We start from the raw sequence: 15,933 nt of genomic DNA, 5'->3' as shown, positions 1-15,933 counted from the left end.
ATTTCCAATGATGTGCCTCGGAAATCTGTTTCCAGGGCAACCGGGGTACCAAATGCTCTCCCAGCGGCTTCTCGCTGGTGCGTCCTTTGTTTACACTTTTCATATCTCTGTGAGGATGCAGGTCTAAACAGACAAGGATGGGAACAGAAAAAAAAGCACACCGCGTACGTAAAAATACAGCCAGTGATGATGTCAGGGCAACCCAGTCAAATTATACACGCACAGTATAAATGTGGGGGGGTTTGTTTGTTTTTTTGCATCCACGAAGAATTATAACTGTGTAGGTTTCATATAACATGCTCTTTAGAGGATGCACATTCACATTAGATTCTGAACCATAGTCATATATTTATTGCACTTAATTACACCACTGAAAACATGAAAGAGCCAGTTGATCAGGACGCGCAGCCGCGCGCAACCCGGTCAGACAAATAAGATGTAACATGTAAAACTGACACCTTTCGTTATGTAACAGACACTGAAGACAATATTTGAATGTGTTACTCATGATTACCTCCCTCGTTTATTGCACTTATTGAGAACCAACGCACGTTCGCCACTTTTAAGCCTTGCGCTTGCGCGTCACGGAACCGGGAGCTGTCCAAGTGCTGAAATGAGAAAATGCGTTCCACTCCCATTCCTCAACAGAGGACGGTCCTCCACCTGCGAAAGATTTCACTTCAGAAGTAACAACACAGGCCAGCGGGTTCGTCCTCACAGAGTGAGCTGTGAGATCTGAGCCAGCGAACAGCTTCCAGCCGCTGCGTTTTGGAGTTTTCACCCTCTCGGCGTCTGCTCGCATGCATGATGTTTCTCCACACCTCCGCTCCGAGAAATCTGTTTTTGGGAGTCAGAGTTTCATGAAACTAAACTGTGATCCGTGGCTGCGTTGAGGAATGTCTCCTGTATTTTTGTGTGACACACGAACACCCAAACGCCCACGACTTGGTCAGGAAGAAAGCGGCGCCCCTATTTGGATTATGTGTTTGACCAATGTAAACATATGGCAGAAATAAAAAAGTGAGCACATGGGAAACCCACCAGGAATGAATCGCTCCTTTGTTACGGTTCTGGCAGCTTTGTTTACATTTCTCATGGAGACAAACAACTTCAGGTAGGCCAATTTATTTACCAAACAGGTTGATATTATAGATTCTGAACAACGTATTTCTCCTTAAAGTTACGAAAATGACGTAATTAAGTAGGTTTAATTCAAGAAACGATATGAATTGGGCAGAGACTTAATCCTGCACAGAATAAGTTGGTAATTGCTTGAGTGCTGCTTGTGATTGGGGTTGACGAAAGTTACTCTTCCGGCTGTTTGCTTTGTCTGCATGAGTACCACTTGATCTCTAACATGTTTTTATGTTAGAGACACTGAAGCACGACAGGTTGTTATTCTTTATTGTCTTGTGGCATCATAACAATATTCTCGTGATCTTCCGTGTGGAATGACAGCATGCTGTGATATTTGCGTGGTAATCTAGCATGATGTGACAGAAAATATAGCTCTTCCTCGATAAAAGGAGATGCCCACGACGTCGAAACCCTCAAAGATTCGCCTGATACGTGTTTGTGCTCTCTAACGCATTTTCTAGTTCCCCTGCGCTGGTCCATCACTCCCAGGCAGCTGCTAGGCGACAGATACGGTTAAACTCCTGATTTCAGCCCCGACTTATGTCTGATAAAGTGCTTTTGTGTGTGCGTGTGTGTTCCAGAGTTGCGGATGCCAAGGAGCACGATTCCAGATCATCCTCCAACCTGTCTCCATCAGACTTTCTGGACTCACTCATGGGTCGCACGTCCGGCTATGATGCACGCATAAGACCGAATTTTAAAGGTTCGTTTCTCACCTGCTTCTGGAAATCTTCACACGCACCTCACCTGCATTTACCCTCCAAAAACCACACGCACACCACCTTTAATCAACATGTGATGCACATGGTGTATTTGTGCTTGCTGAATACATTATCCACAGCCTCCAAAACACTCAGATTGTATCCTGTAAACCCACCAGACTTTGACATTATGTCTTATCTGAAGATCCACTAAGTGTTATCTGATGCCAAGACACTGCACTGCCAGCCCTTTGATAAGAATGATCAATCACTTCTCTCGACAGTAACGTAGCTGTCCTGACGTGAATGAAATCATAAACTAACCCCTCATTGCACACTTGTTTGCATTTGGTCAAATTATGTCAGATAGTATCCATAGCTCCATTAGATAATAATTTGGAAGCCAAAAAAAAAGGCTTGTAAATGTCACAGTTGCAGACAAGGATGCCACCATGACAGGCCAAATGATGGATGGTGCCCCCATGGCAAGGCTGCAGGCTACTGACTTCCTCTGTTGTTGTTGCTGTGATGCTGGGGACAGACACAGCATCTGTCACTGGAACTGAGCTGAGTGAGGAGGAGGCCGGCCCGCTGGGGCTCGGGCCCACTCCGGGCTTGGTCAGGTGGGCTGGGATTTGCTGGGGTTTGGGGGATTCCAGTCGTTGAAAGAGCCAGACAGTGCAGCACAGGCAGGATTCAGAAACACATGGCCCAGATCCTTTCCTCTCCATCTGGGAGAGATGTACACAAGATTGCTGAAACGGACTTCAGATGGGAGGAGGACAGCCTGTTTAACACCGGCTGGCATTTTCAGGGAGAGGGATGAAATGAAGGCAACTGTTTCTTGCTTATAAAGAGAGGATGAGCATGAAGGCACGGAGATTTGACTGTTGCTGGTTAAATCTGTATTCTCTCTGTGTTTTAGGGCAGATAAAGCTCCCCGTCTCGCGCACAATCTCGCATCTTATAGCTGCAAAACAAACCCTTTTTGCATGAACCCACTGCGATGTAAACAGATGATTTCGGTTGCGAACCTGCTAGTCATACTTTGAAGAGAGCGTTGAACTGTATTTCTGAAGGCTGACCTAGATTTCCTTGCTGAGTTTGTTGTGAGGAGGTGCTGCTTTATTTTTCTGCCTCTGCTGTTAAATGTAGCTACCTGTCGACAAACTGAGGCAAATATTAATACCATGTGCCATGCAATATTGATGAGGAAAGCACAGGGGAAGGGCACTGGGAAGGGCTTACAACTTCACTTATCAGAGAGAGAGAAAAGATTTGCTGTGACTTTAAATGGCAAAACCTGCCAAGCCTCGCAAAGAGATTTCAGTTCAGGCCACTCTGCGGAGTAAAAATGACACTCCTCATTAGAGCATGCTGGCTACGTTTTACTCACAGAGTTGGATGGAAAAGGCTCTGATTTCATAGTGGAAGTAACGAATCGGTGTGAGTGTTTCCATGATCGAATAATCTGTACATTACTTTCTTGATTAATTGAAGGCATAAAAAAGGCATAAAATTGTAAAAACAATCTCCATCAAATTCCAGTTTACAAGATATTTGTCTTAATGTCTCAGAGGGTTCAGAAAATATTTACAGTTTATAAACTGGAACGAGTGATTTCTTTTGTCGATTAATCAATTATAGTCAATCCATTTCCTGTCGATCGCCTGATCAGTTATTCAGCTAATTGCTGCAGCTTTAACTTACTGTTTGTGTGTGTTTGTTTGCATGTGCATGCATCCTGAAAAGAGAGGATGTACAAAAATAGATGTTTCCAGCATGTTAACCACAAAAGATCACCAGACAAGATATTATTACATAATTCTGCAGATTATATAAAGCTAATATAGTTTGACTATTATAGATTATCTAAGATTATTATGTTTGGTGAATATAATTGAATTTTAGCCACATTCAACAAAAATTGAGAAACCAGCATTTCAGTCTCAAAGCCATGCAAGGGTCCTTTCCTGTTTTATGTGATGTTTTCCTTTTGGTTTAACAAAGCATGCGACATGTCACCATCCCCTCCTGAAGCTCCTATGAAATAATAAATAAGAAAAAGAAAAAAAGCAGCGCTTGCTGGTATTAATGCATGTTGACATACACAGTGAAACAGCAGCTTGTGTCCCAACAGACCCAAATTTCCTGGAACATCTCCGCCGCTCCAAACCCGGCCGTCCTTGATGATATGGTTTAAGGCTCTTTTCCTGTCATGTCGCTGTCATTCCATTTCACAGGTCCCCCCGTAAACGTTACATGCAATATTTTTATCAACAGTTTCGGCTCTGTCACAGAGACAACCATGGTGAGTTCCTCTGGCATTTTGGCTGATTTCTTCAATGTGTCAATGTGTTATCTATCCCTCAACCTGCAGGTCCACCAGTTAATGTTACCTGCAACATATTTATCAACAGCTTTGGTTCTATAGCAGAAACTACAATGGTGAGTTGAGCGTTGACCCCGGCGTAGGAGTTATGACTGAATCATCCTGTTTTTTCATACTTAAGCAACCTTTTTGTGAAACACTTACCATCGCTGTGTCCGTGTAGTCTCAGAAACACTTTGTTTTTGCCATCAAAGAGTCTATTGGCGGGTCCATTAGGCACACAGAGGCATACATCTGTTGTCCGGTCATCCAAATAAGTACTGGTTTCTGCCCTTAAACACATGTTGGTTCAGATTGACAAATTCATACAATAAATCCTGAACAGTAAGTGACTTACTGTGGGTGCTGTGGGCTTTCAAACAAGCTGATCTACAATGTGTGATGTGTGAAGGCATCCAACTGCCAAAGGGGTAAAAATATAAAACCTGTGATGCAGCATTGAAACTCACCATGATCAAAGGATTCATAATGAGTGATAATAAGTACTTAGATCATGAATTAAGGCTGTTAATGTGTGCAGGAGCTGGAGCTCATAAGATTGCCAGGGAATTACACAGATTTAGACACGCATGCAAATATTTGGAACCGCCAATATGCTGATGAAATGTCAAACAACATAAGGGTCTCTCATCATCATGACATATCAATTACTATGAGCAACTGAGCTTTGTGGCGCGCCAGTTGTACTACTAACTGCACTGTCAGAGTTTTCCCCATCTTGTAAATCCATCATTAGCTTCTATAATGGGTCTTACAAAATTATGGTTAATCAGAAAAGTTATTATAAGGTCAGTGTTTTGTAAATGCAACTTGCAATCTTAGATAATCATCAAGCTGGCCATGTGAACAGACTATAATAGGCACCTAGATGGTAGTATTGCTTCATGATATAGATTTTGCCAAATGTTCATTGAAATTCCTTTTCCGCTCCTCATCTATCATATTATTTGTCCTTTTTTTTGTTTGTTTGTTTATATTGCAGTACTGTTATTAATCATGTGTCATATTATTACAATTGAATGAACGTGACAGTGTGGATGTAACAAGAAGTATTGGAGGCAAAATGTACTTAAAGTATCATAAGTAAAAGTATTCATTATGCAGAACGGTCCTTTCCAGAGCAGTACTGTATCCGTTATGTAATTGTATTACTATTATATACACATTTATGTGTGTATTTTAATGTTGAAGCTGGTCAAAGTGGAGATCAGCTCAACTACTTAATATACTGCCATGAAGACTGCATCACGTTTTTTAAGCCAATCATATGTTAAGTAACTAAAGCAGTCAGATGAATGTAGTGGAGCCAAAAGTACAGTATTTCCCTCTGATCTGAATAATGAAGCATGAGTATAAAGTGGCATAAAATGGAAAATACTCAAGTAAAGCACAAATACCTCAGAACTGCTCTTAAGTGCAGTACTTGAGTGAATGCACTTAGTTGCATTCTACCACTCAAGAAACCATATATGCACATATTGGTGTTAATATTTGATACAGATGCTTGCTTGCTTGCTGGTGGTGCAATAGAATAATCCTGATGAGATTATTTTACCAATGCATACCTTTCTCATAACCCCAATCACTGAACCACAAAATATGCAACTTGGCATCTCCGCAGGATTATCGAGTGAACATCTTCCTGCGGCAGAAGTGGAATGACCCTCGGCTGGCATATAGTAAATACCCAGATTCCTCCCTCGACCTGGACCCGTCCATGTTGGACTCCATATGGAAGCCTGACCTCTTCTTTGCCAACGAGAAAGGAGCCAACTTCCATGATGTCACCACAGACAACAAGCTGCTGCGGATCTTCAAGGATGGGACCGTCCTCTACAGCATCAGGTGACAGACAGAGGCTTCACTTCACACTGCAGCTGAATTGAAAAGACAATAATTCAAGAATTCAGTATTAATCTGCAAAGATTCATGCTACTGGTTCTAGCTTATCAGCCATGAATAGTCTAACGTATATTCCTTTTTTGTCTTCTGTGATAATGAACTGAACATCTTTTGGCTTCGCACTGTTAGTCAGACAAAACCAGATATTTTATGAGACATCACCATGGGCTTTGGGAATTGTAATTGTTCACCGCTGGCACTCCGTAGGTCAAGTGAATAAAAGAGAAAATAATAGAAAATAATGAAAATAATTGTTCGCTGCAGCCCTAGTTTACATCATTTGGCACTGTATGTCTGCAGCTGAGGTGGGAATCAGCACTGAGTGAAAAGAGAGACTACAGAGAATCAAAAGCTCTGATGCACAGATCACCTCAGGACATGTTCGCTTATTGCTTTTCCTACATTTCCTCTCAAACATCAAAGACTGTCAACCTAAAAGATACAGTTTTAAATGGATTTTATCTCATTACAATCACTCCTTTGAAATGCCATAATTCACTGAACTACACTATAACCTTATGTGCAATGCAGATTTTTGATAAAGGAACACTGATTGCAAGAGGCCAAGCTAATCTCACGGGCGATGTCGAGAATCCGAAGCCAAGATAAAAATGGAAACGCTTCTTCTTCATGTTGGTCTGCGGAATTTTTGCACTGGGTAAAAGCTTTGCAGAACACTCTGTAACATGTAACCCGGTCAGGATGTGGGGCGTTTCAAAGGCCTAAAATTTGAGCAAAACCCAGTACAAGATATGAAAATATGTTTCATTTGATTTCAATGCAACTTCAATCACACGCAGCATTCAATTTTCTCCGCGATGATGCGATCTAAAGCAGATCGATTTCGAGTCCATTTGGGGAGCAGCTCGAGGCTGAGTGGTGCTCAGGTGTGCAGGCAGAGTGGGTCAACAGGAGAGATGAGAGATGGTCAGCCACTCTCTCCATTCATGAGAGAAAAATGACGGAGTGAGACGACTGCGGACCACAGCGCATCGCAGAGACAATAAGTTGCAGTAATGAAAGTGTGATAGGAACCTGCTGAAGGGAATCCTACACGATACTGAATGTCAGAGGAGAAAGAAGCACACAATACAGAGACTGCCACCAAAAAAAGTACCAACTGTGATCTGATATTTCAAGCAAATTATTGTGTCAGCCCGTTGGTTCAGGGTTTGGTAAATATTTTTCTTCATTCATTGGTGTCTTCTGCTCGCTTTATCTGTCTGACTTTGCCTTGCATTGTAGGTTGACTCTCATTCTGTCCTGCCCGATGGATCTGAAGAACTTCCCAATGGACGTCCAGACTTGCACGATGCAGCTGGAGAGCTGTAAGCACTCTCAGTTTGGTCGCTGCGCTTTTAAAAGCGAGCATCTACTGCATGTCTAAATTTTCACCCGTCTGTTCTTTTCTGTCTCCAGTCGGTTACACCATGAATGACTTGATATTCGAGTGGCTGGAGAAAGGTGCAGTGCAGGTGTCAGACGGGCTCACGCTGCCGCAGTTCATTATGAAGGAAGAGAAGGAGCTGGGCTACTGTACAAAACACTACAACACTGGTCAGAAGACACACACACACACACACACACACACACACACACACACACACACACACACACACACACACGCCTATGCTGTTTATGTTTTACACACTTGACACCTCTCCTGGTTTGGCGGCTGAATTGTGTTTCGTGCTGTTTGAACAGGTAAATTCACCTGCATAGAAGTTAAATTTCATCTGGAGCGACAAATGGGATACTACCTGATCCAGATGTACATTCCGTCCCTCCTCATCGTCATCCTCTCGTGGGTGTCTTTTTGGATCAATATGGATGCAGCTCCTGCCAGAGTGGCGCTGGGCATCACCACTGTGCTTACCATGACCACCCAAAGCTCCGGCTCCAGAGCTTCTCTTCCAAAGGTAAGCCTCGTTTAGTGGTTCCAGCAGGTCTACAACCCTGATTCCAAAAAAGCTGGGACTTTAAACAGAATGCAGTCATTTGTAAATTAACTGTGTTTATTGATAATGGTTTTACAAAAGGTTCCTGAGCCCATGTACTAACATCCTTTATACAATCACGTGCTCACAAAGTGGTGAACCTTGCTCCATTCTCACTTGTGAACAACTGAGTCCTTCCTGTATGCCCCTTTTACACCCAATCATGATACTATCACCTGTCACCTGTGGAATGATCCAAACAGGTGTTTTTGAAGCATTCCACAACTTTCCCAGTCTTTGTTGCTCCTGAACCAACTTGTTTGAAACGTGTTGCTGCTTCAAATTCAGGATAAGCAGATATTTACAAAAATCAATGAAGTTGAAACAAATATATTGTCTTTGCACTGTTTTCAGTTGTGTGAAAAAGGATTAGCAAGTTATGACATTCTGTGTCATCTTTTTTTTTTTTTTTTACACAGTGTCCCAACTTTTTTGGAGTCAGGGTTGTAACACTTTAAATCAAATCTTTATGTCTCAGTCATGCAAAATCACATATAAACTCCTCCTGGTGGGGCATACTGCAAAGAGACATGGAATGCACTAATTTGAGGCTTTAAGAAGAAATAAAAGAATAATAGGTCTCGATTCATGTTAAGCTGAAGTTTTGCGACTCATATGTTCAGACGTTAGAGAACTATGTACGGTGTCATGACTGTGTTAGGTTGTTACAGGTTGAGGTCAAGCACTTGCAAGTGTGAAAATTCTGCCATAAAACAACAATGTTCTGTTTTGCAGAGACACAGGCAACTTTGCAAAAGTAAAAAGAATTAAGAATAAATGTTTTTTCAGTGTGGTCTGAAGGTGGCACTTTGAAAACACGTCTAAATATATGCATAGACACATCTGTGCATTTTGAGACATTCATTTCGAAAACATGCATTACACTAAACTAATGTAACTGAGACTAAATTGCTTTAGATTAAACACTGTAAATGAAGCATTAGAATAATCTCCCTTTGCCATGTAAGATACTGTGCACTGACGGTTAATTAAAAGGGCTTTATATAGCCATGGGGACCTGAAGACCGAACTGTATGTTTACTGCAAAACAAGTGCAATATTTTGCACTTGTTTCAGACAGAGAACAGATTCATAAACATTAATGAATATGAAGACAAATTGACAACCCAAACAAGAAGACAAGAGGCATGAGCCAGCAATAAATGAAATGAATCACTGCTGACTGTTGGAGGTACTTAGAAAGAGAGGCAATTTTGTCTCTTTCAGATATCTATTATGTGAAAGCGTCTGTGTCACTGACGTGGATTAGAATCACATTATTTCAGTGATGATTAAACCATAACCATGCAGCTCTTTTAACCCGACTGCTGCAGTTCACAGCATTCAACATGTTTGTTACGACAAAGAAGATGTTGCCACCTACAGCACGAGTACATTATCAACAGCAGTGGTAGCTTATTTCCATTCAGGGTAAATCACCACGCACATGTTGTGAAGGGTACTACAGGCACCGAGAGCCAGATCTTGATGATCAATCACTCTCCATACATCAGTCTGCACATGAGCACCAGAAGCCTCGGCCACGTCAATGATTCTTACATAAAAGACACGTATACTGATAAATATTTAAAGAGAAGCCTTTGAGAGGCTTGATTCAAGAAAACAATAACTCAGTATTCCTTAAGTGGCCTCAGAAAGCTGACTTGTTTTCTCCACATGCTAATCAGCTGTCATGACGCTACGTGGCCACGCTGATGAGCAGGAAAGGCTTTCAACTTTATCCCCACTTTCTCAAAGGAAACGGATCAAAACCAGCACCAAAGATACAAACTAATACTACAGCTCTGTTTCTGCTTGGAATTAGGGCAGGAACCATTTCCCACAGTTAACGGCCGTGCAGACACTCACATTACTGGCACCTCTGATATGTTTGTTTGCACACATTACAGGCATTTAGATGTCCCAGTTAACTGAAATATTTAGCAAAATAAAGGGCAAAAGCAGATCACCAGCTATATCTAACTGACTCAATATGAACACAGATGAGTGGAAAACAAAACAACAACCAATATTTCAAGTGAAAGCACAAAGTCATACTGCATTTGAACTGTTAATTAATGCTGTCACCTTGCAGGATCTAACAGAGGAAATCTGTTTTCTCTCCCAGGTCTCTTACGTGAAAGCCATTGATATCTGGATGGCTGTGTGTCTGCTCTTTGTATTTGCTGCATTGCTAGAATATGCTGGGGTTAATTTTGTCTCCAGGCAACAGAAAGAGTTCCTTCGCCTGAGGCGAAGACAAAGGAGGAATCACAAGGTAGGCTTTCAAAGTCTTTACAAGGTTGCTGGTGGGTTATCAAACTTTTTTTTAGCCACACTAGCGGTGCAGCTCTAGGGATGGTAATGTCGATAGGTCAGCTGCACCACTTTGGTCCAAACTGGAGCATCATGGCAACTTCTGGATGGATTTGTCATTTTCCATCAAAATCAGGCTGATGAATTGTAGATAACGTTGTTGATTCTCTGACTTTTCATTCAACACCATCCTCAGGTCAGGTGGAAGTTTCCATTTGATCAAATCTAAAAACTAATCACATTCCCACCATCAATCTCAGCTGTCTTTGTGTTTAGTGCCAAACAGCAAATGTTACTAATTCAGTGGTGAACGTGGGAAACATATGCTAAACATTACCATGTTAGCATGGTGAGATGTTACCATGCTGCTAGTTCATTGCATGGCTGTAAACTCTCATTATATTGGAAATTGAAGCAGTAGAACTTTCTTCTTATTATTGGCCTGATTAAGATTAATCTCCCTGTTGTTCTGTGTGGTTTATCATTGAAGTGCATCAGGGTATCTGGGGGATTTTTTCCAGTTTAGAGGTGTAATATCTCATGATTAATGTTTATGTAAGTTCACTGTGCCACAGCAACACTGAGCCAGTGGCCACTGAGAAAACAGAAAACCTAAGCAGCAGTCCTTTAAAAGTCAGCTCATTATGTCCACATGTGCCTGTTTATTTGCAGGATGATGATATGCGTGAAGGCCGCTTTAATTTTGCTGGCTACAATATGAGTCAGTGTCTGCCAACAAAGGATGGCTCAGCTGTTAAGAACGCTGCTCCAGCTCCGAACCCTCAACCGTCAGTCCCCAAGGACACAGACACCATGAGGAAGAGGTTTGTGGACAGAGCCAAGAGGATAGACACGATCTCCAGGGCCGCCTTTCCTCTGGCGTTCCTCATCTTCAACGTCTTCTACTGGGTCACCTACAAGATCATCAGGCACGAGGACATCCATAAAAAGTAAAGACGTTTACCTCTGACAAAATGTTTATTTTTCATTTCTCAGATTGAGAAATGCTCGGAAAGCACAGCGAGATGAGATGGGAGACTGTGCATTGAGAGGCACCATGGCGACCATGGCGGTGTTCTTTCAGGGATAATGTGTGATGTTCATGCCTCATACGGTAAAGCTCATGTTCTGATAAAGCACGAACAGCTCTTGAGACACAGATGCTTTTTTCGTTGTTGTTGTACTGCTGCATAACATTTCCTGACAAATCTGGGAAAGTGGTTTAAACTCAAGGCTTAGTAACACGCTGAAGAAGATGGACCAAATTTTTCTTTTCTTTTTTTTTTAATCAATCCTGCCTTGACGTCAAGCAAGCAACAAAGAAACATTCCATCTGGATTTGTAACTGTAAGGTAGCTTAGTCAGACCCTCAAAGACTTTTTGTGATTGCAAAAAGAGGATTTCTTATCAAGGTTGTTTAGGACTGTTTTATATTGTACTATTGTCACGACACTGTCTCTCTGTTTATACAAAAAAAACAAGAAAAAAAAATAAAAAAGCACCAAATGTGAAAAACATACAAGCTGAAAGCACACACAGATGCATCCTTTGGACATTAGGCAACAGCACACGAATCAGGCACGAGCGTGAACAAAGCAGATGAAAATCTGGGAGAGCCAATTGGACACTGCGTTTTTATGAAATACCTGAGGCCTTAGATATCAAAGATTTGCTGGGATGAAGTGCTGTCCTCTGTTTTTTCAAGCATCTCCTCTTGTTTAGCAGTCAATCAGAGCCAAAAGCACCGTTTGATCTTTTTTACCCGTGGCCACATCCAAAGGTACTTCCTGTCGTTTCCTTTATCTCTAAGTGTATTATAAATTATATTCATGGACAACTGATGTCACGTGAAATCAATGTAAGTTTATTCAGATGTTATAAAAGTCACAGAGGTTCCTTTTCATTCTAAAATAATTTGTTAAATAAACACCATATACTGTCATGTATTTCAAAGGCTAGGTTCATGCGAGTATATCGGCCAATTTTTAGCAAATGTATAGGAAAGCCTACAAACTGTGAACATGCACTGCGTTACTCATTGTTGTCATATGCCCACATCCACATGAATCCATTTATATTCCAGGTAAATACTCCAGGTATCTTAGATATGGTTTTAGAGTTTGAGACTGTTTTGTAGATTTAGTCTGATGAAATATTTATTGTAATGGAGGAAAGGTTATGTTTATTTAAAAAAAAAGAAAAAAAAGATGAAGCTTTCTGTATATTTCTTCAACCACCGCTGTGGACTATTTCCCTTCACTTGCTGTACTTATTGGTGCCATACATGTTTGATGATGGAATCAACAGATCTGTGTAACATTCATGGCACAGAGCAGCTAATGGTCCTCCTGATATACTGTGGTGAAGAAGTCCTTTCTTGAATGCTATTCATGGAAAAAGAAAGTTTATTTACTGGTCTGTACATCAATAAAATTGACTGTGCACCATATTTACTTTATTTCCACTTCTCCTGTCATGAATAAGGCGCCAGGTGGCTGTGTCTTAAATTTCCATGCATCTGTTGATGAGGTTGCGCTCAGTGCTGCTTTCTTCTCATATAAGAAATGAAGAGCCGGATGCCTTTCAAGAAAAAGACAACACACAAAATGAGGCACAAACAGACGAAAATGCTTTTTGCGCCCGGTTGCAGATCAGATCAAAGCAAACGACAAACACGGTCTCTTCTCCTCACCGAGCCTGTAAGTCAGGGTGATGACACACGCCATGGATCGCTGGGTGGCCTGGGGTGACACCGATATGATCTGACAGTGGGTTTCCATTAATACATTATAATGGACTTCTCACTGCGGTGCAGAGATTCAATCAGCTGGGGCTTACCTACCAGTTGAATTGAAAATACCGGTGTAGCATTCACAGGCGAGAGGGTCTTTTTGACTTTGTATTGAATACAGGCTAAGATCTTAAACAGTTTCCACCCGTTGCTATAGCATGTGAACCCAGACAAAAGCCATAAACAACCCAAATATATCACCCTGAAATAGACAGGATTGCCCACATCAGCTCTTGATCTATCTATCCTGCAATTACATTATCCTACTAATAATGCGACTCATAACTGAGGATCAAGCCACGACCCTTCAATCACATTTTTTCCTCAAATGCAAACACATGGCCTGTGGTAGGTTGATTGAGAAGGCTGCTTTTTTAATGCTCACCACACAGGGATTATAAACTAATCAATAATACTAATCCTTACATGGAAATACCATCCATGTCACCAAACACAGCCAGCGTCGAAGTCCATTATTATTGTTTGACTATGGAAGGATGCAAGGGGCCTTCATGCAGTCTGATGGAATATGTAAGAAAAATTATTTGCAGCTTATAATTGTGTGTAAGAGGGAAACAACTTTCTGTCATTCATTAAGATTTAAGGAGGCTGCTTTGTGAGATCTGGGGGGGGGGGGCAAGAAATCAGGGTTGCCATAGCAACTGCACAGTGATCGAAAAGGCCAGTGTGAGAGAAAAGCGGGAAGTGGGAGTTAAGGACACTGCATGTGCGCAGTTTTGCTGAAAGTGTCTCTTACGCCCGAACATGAATAGAAGTTTAAATTTAACATTAATTTCTATGGTATTTAAGAAATGACAAAAGCAGCAGCAAATTCGGCTATTTTCACAGGATTATGCCCCCCTGACGCTGTTCGGACTACAAAACGGGCATTGTTAGAAAGCTTTTCAAACAAAGTAAGTGGACTCTGTGATGAGAATTTCTAGTTGAATCCGTTTCAACAGCCTTCACGATATGTGTGAATTAGAAGCCAGCCTTATAAAGCAGCATTATTATTATTATTAAGGTCTTAATAAAAATGTGTTGCTACGTGATAAGCAAAAAGCGCAAACTCAACAGATACTCATTTTTATGACAGTTACTAGATGTCACTAATTATATATTTTTGCTGAGATTTCCTTAAACAAGTGAGCATTTAGGTTGAATAATCTAAATATGGAAGGATTAAAATGAAATGCTGCTAACTCACAGGGTTTTTGTTTCTCAACCAGTGTTTCCTCACACTGCCATGAGCCACATACACTGCTGTACTGCACGCAGGCTGCACACTATGCATGAGGATGTAGACATAGTCGGCGGCCTCGCACTTTGTTTGGTTGACCCACTGAGTTCCAGAGTCCAGAGGATAAACCCTCCGACCTGATCAAGAATAGTCAACGGCAGGCAAAGACCATACCTGTGCACTCATCATACAGCATCAATACAACACAGCTGAGCAGCACCATTTATCATTATGGATGTCTCAACTTGATATTATTGAAAGACACAATCTATGATTCAAGTTCAAAGAAAAAGGTCAACCCACCAGAAAACAATTAAAACCCAACATTGGAACCAGCTGTCACTCCCAAACAAATTTGCATGTTGAATAGCTCCAGTCACTTAAGCTACACATTAAATTCAACTTAATGATGCATTCTGATGCTGTTAAATCAGAATCAGAATTCAGTGTTTGTATCTAACTTAACCTCTTAAATCAAATTTCAGCAAATTAAATTAAATCAAATTAAATTAAATTCAAATTAATGTTTATATAGTCAAGAAATTAAGGCCATGGTCTATAATATTTTATTATTCCAATTAAATACAAATGTATGGCAGTCCATTTCTGCCAGAATAAGAAAACAAATAGACGAAAAGTTAGTCACGATGAAAATAAAAACACTACGCATGGTATTAATGATTAAAATGGAATATAAAATCTAAAATAAAATGAGACAGTAAACATAATTTAACTCAACATGAGCATTAAAAAAAATTACTTTTTTTTTTTTGTCCTGGCACAAATGGGCTTCCATATATAGCCACAGTAGATTGTTGGCATCTATAAAGGTGTTGGGATATGCAGGAATGTGTCAACTGTCAATTTGCCTGCAAATCATATTAATAAGCCAGATGTGGTTTAGATTTTGGTTTCTCCATGTCTGAGTTGTTTCCTAACAGCAGCAGCTACCACGTTTTCATTCCCCATTAAAGTGAGGGGAGAAACCCTGCAGCCTCCCTCCACCACTCAGAGTTAATAGAAGTTAACAGGCAATAATGGGATGACAAACCATATATTTTACTCTGGGTGGCAGTCAGAGCTTTAAGGGAACACCAGTAAAATTGAATTTTCGTTTTCACATGTGATCCATTTACTGGTGTTATTTACTGTACAGACATCACAATTTTTCTTCGAGGCTAGAGGTGACGGGGGTGCAGGGGGGTGTCTTGCAGCTGGAGAAAAAGTGACCAGTGAGGAAATAAATGAAAAAAGTTTGTGATCAACTTGCATGGTGGCTGGAGCTTTATTTCCATTCTAACATGGCACAATAGATTTTGTACTTCAGTAACATGTCATTAACCTGCAGCCGCATTACCGTCATAAAGCAACACATCAACAATCTTTCATGAAAACAGGAAGCTGGTTTTGGGGGAGTCCTGTGGCAGCAAGTCCAGTGGACGCTGCAATGAAGCAGA

At 41.0% G+C, this 15,933-nt stretch overlaps 2 protein-coding genes across 3 annotated transcripts in view; one reads left to right on the top strand and one right to left on the bottom strand.

Annotated features, from left to right (window-relative positions):
* The window catches only part of gpm6bb (glycoprotein M6Bb), a 387,662-nt gene that overhangs the window by 43,240 nt on the left and 328,489 nt on the right, over positions 1-15,933 (bottom strand). The window lies entirely within an intron of this gene.
* glra2 (glycine receptor, alpha 2) lies at positions 554-12,903 on the top strand. 2 transcript variants are annotated; one of them, XM_070976226.1, is made up of 9 exons: positions 554-1,114; positions 1,719-1,840; positions 4,219-4,286; positions 5,852-6,075; positions 7,378-7,460; positions 7,552-7,689; positions 7,837-8,051; positions 10,258-10,407; positions 11,118-12,903. In XM_070976226.1, exons 1-9 carry the CDS (start codon positions 1,029-1,031, stop codon positions 11,397-11,399), a joined length of 1,368 nt encoding a protein of 455 aa, XP_070832327.1. In that variant the 5' UTR covers positions 554-1,028; the 3' UTR covers positions 11,400-12,903. The 2 variants fall into 2 exon arrangements, with proteins under 2 accessions (XP_070832327.1, XP_070832328.1); XM_070976227.1 differs by lacking the exon at positions 4,219-4,286 and adding an exon at positions 4,082-4,149.

The sequence above is a fragment of the Chaetodon trifascialis genome, chromosome 12 (assembly GCF_039877785.1).
Source record: "Chaetodon trifascialis isolate fChaTrf1 chromosome 12, fChaTrf1.hap1, whole genome shotgun sequence".
Classification (NCBI taxonomy): Eukaryota; Metazoa; Chordata; class Actinopteri; order Chaetodontiformes; family Chaetodontidae; genus Chaetodon; species Chaetodon trifascialis.
This window is presented reverse-complemented; position numbering and strand designations above follow the sequence as displayed.

Bases quoted from the DNA above. Each gene is read 5' to 3' on its own strand.
- glra2 (XM_070976226.1), top strand. From the start codon at position 1,029: ATGGGAAACCCACCAGGAATGAATCGCTCCTTTGTTACGGTTCTGGCA. The intron at 1,115-1,718 runs GTAGGCCAATTT...TGTGTGTTCCAG, and splicing joins ATGGAGACAAACAACTTCAG to AGTTGCGGATGCCAAGGAGC. The intron at 7,690-7,836 runs GTCAGAAGACAC...CTGTTTGAACAG, and splicing joins TACAAAACACTACAACACTG to GTAAATTCACCTGCATAGAA.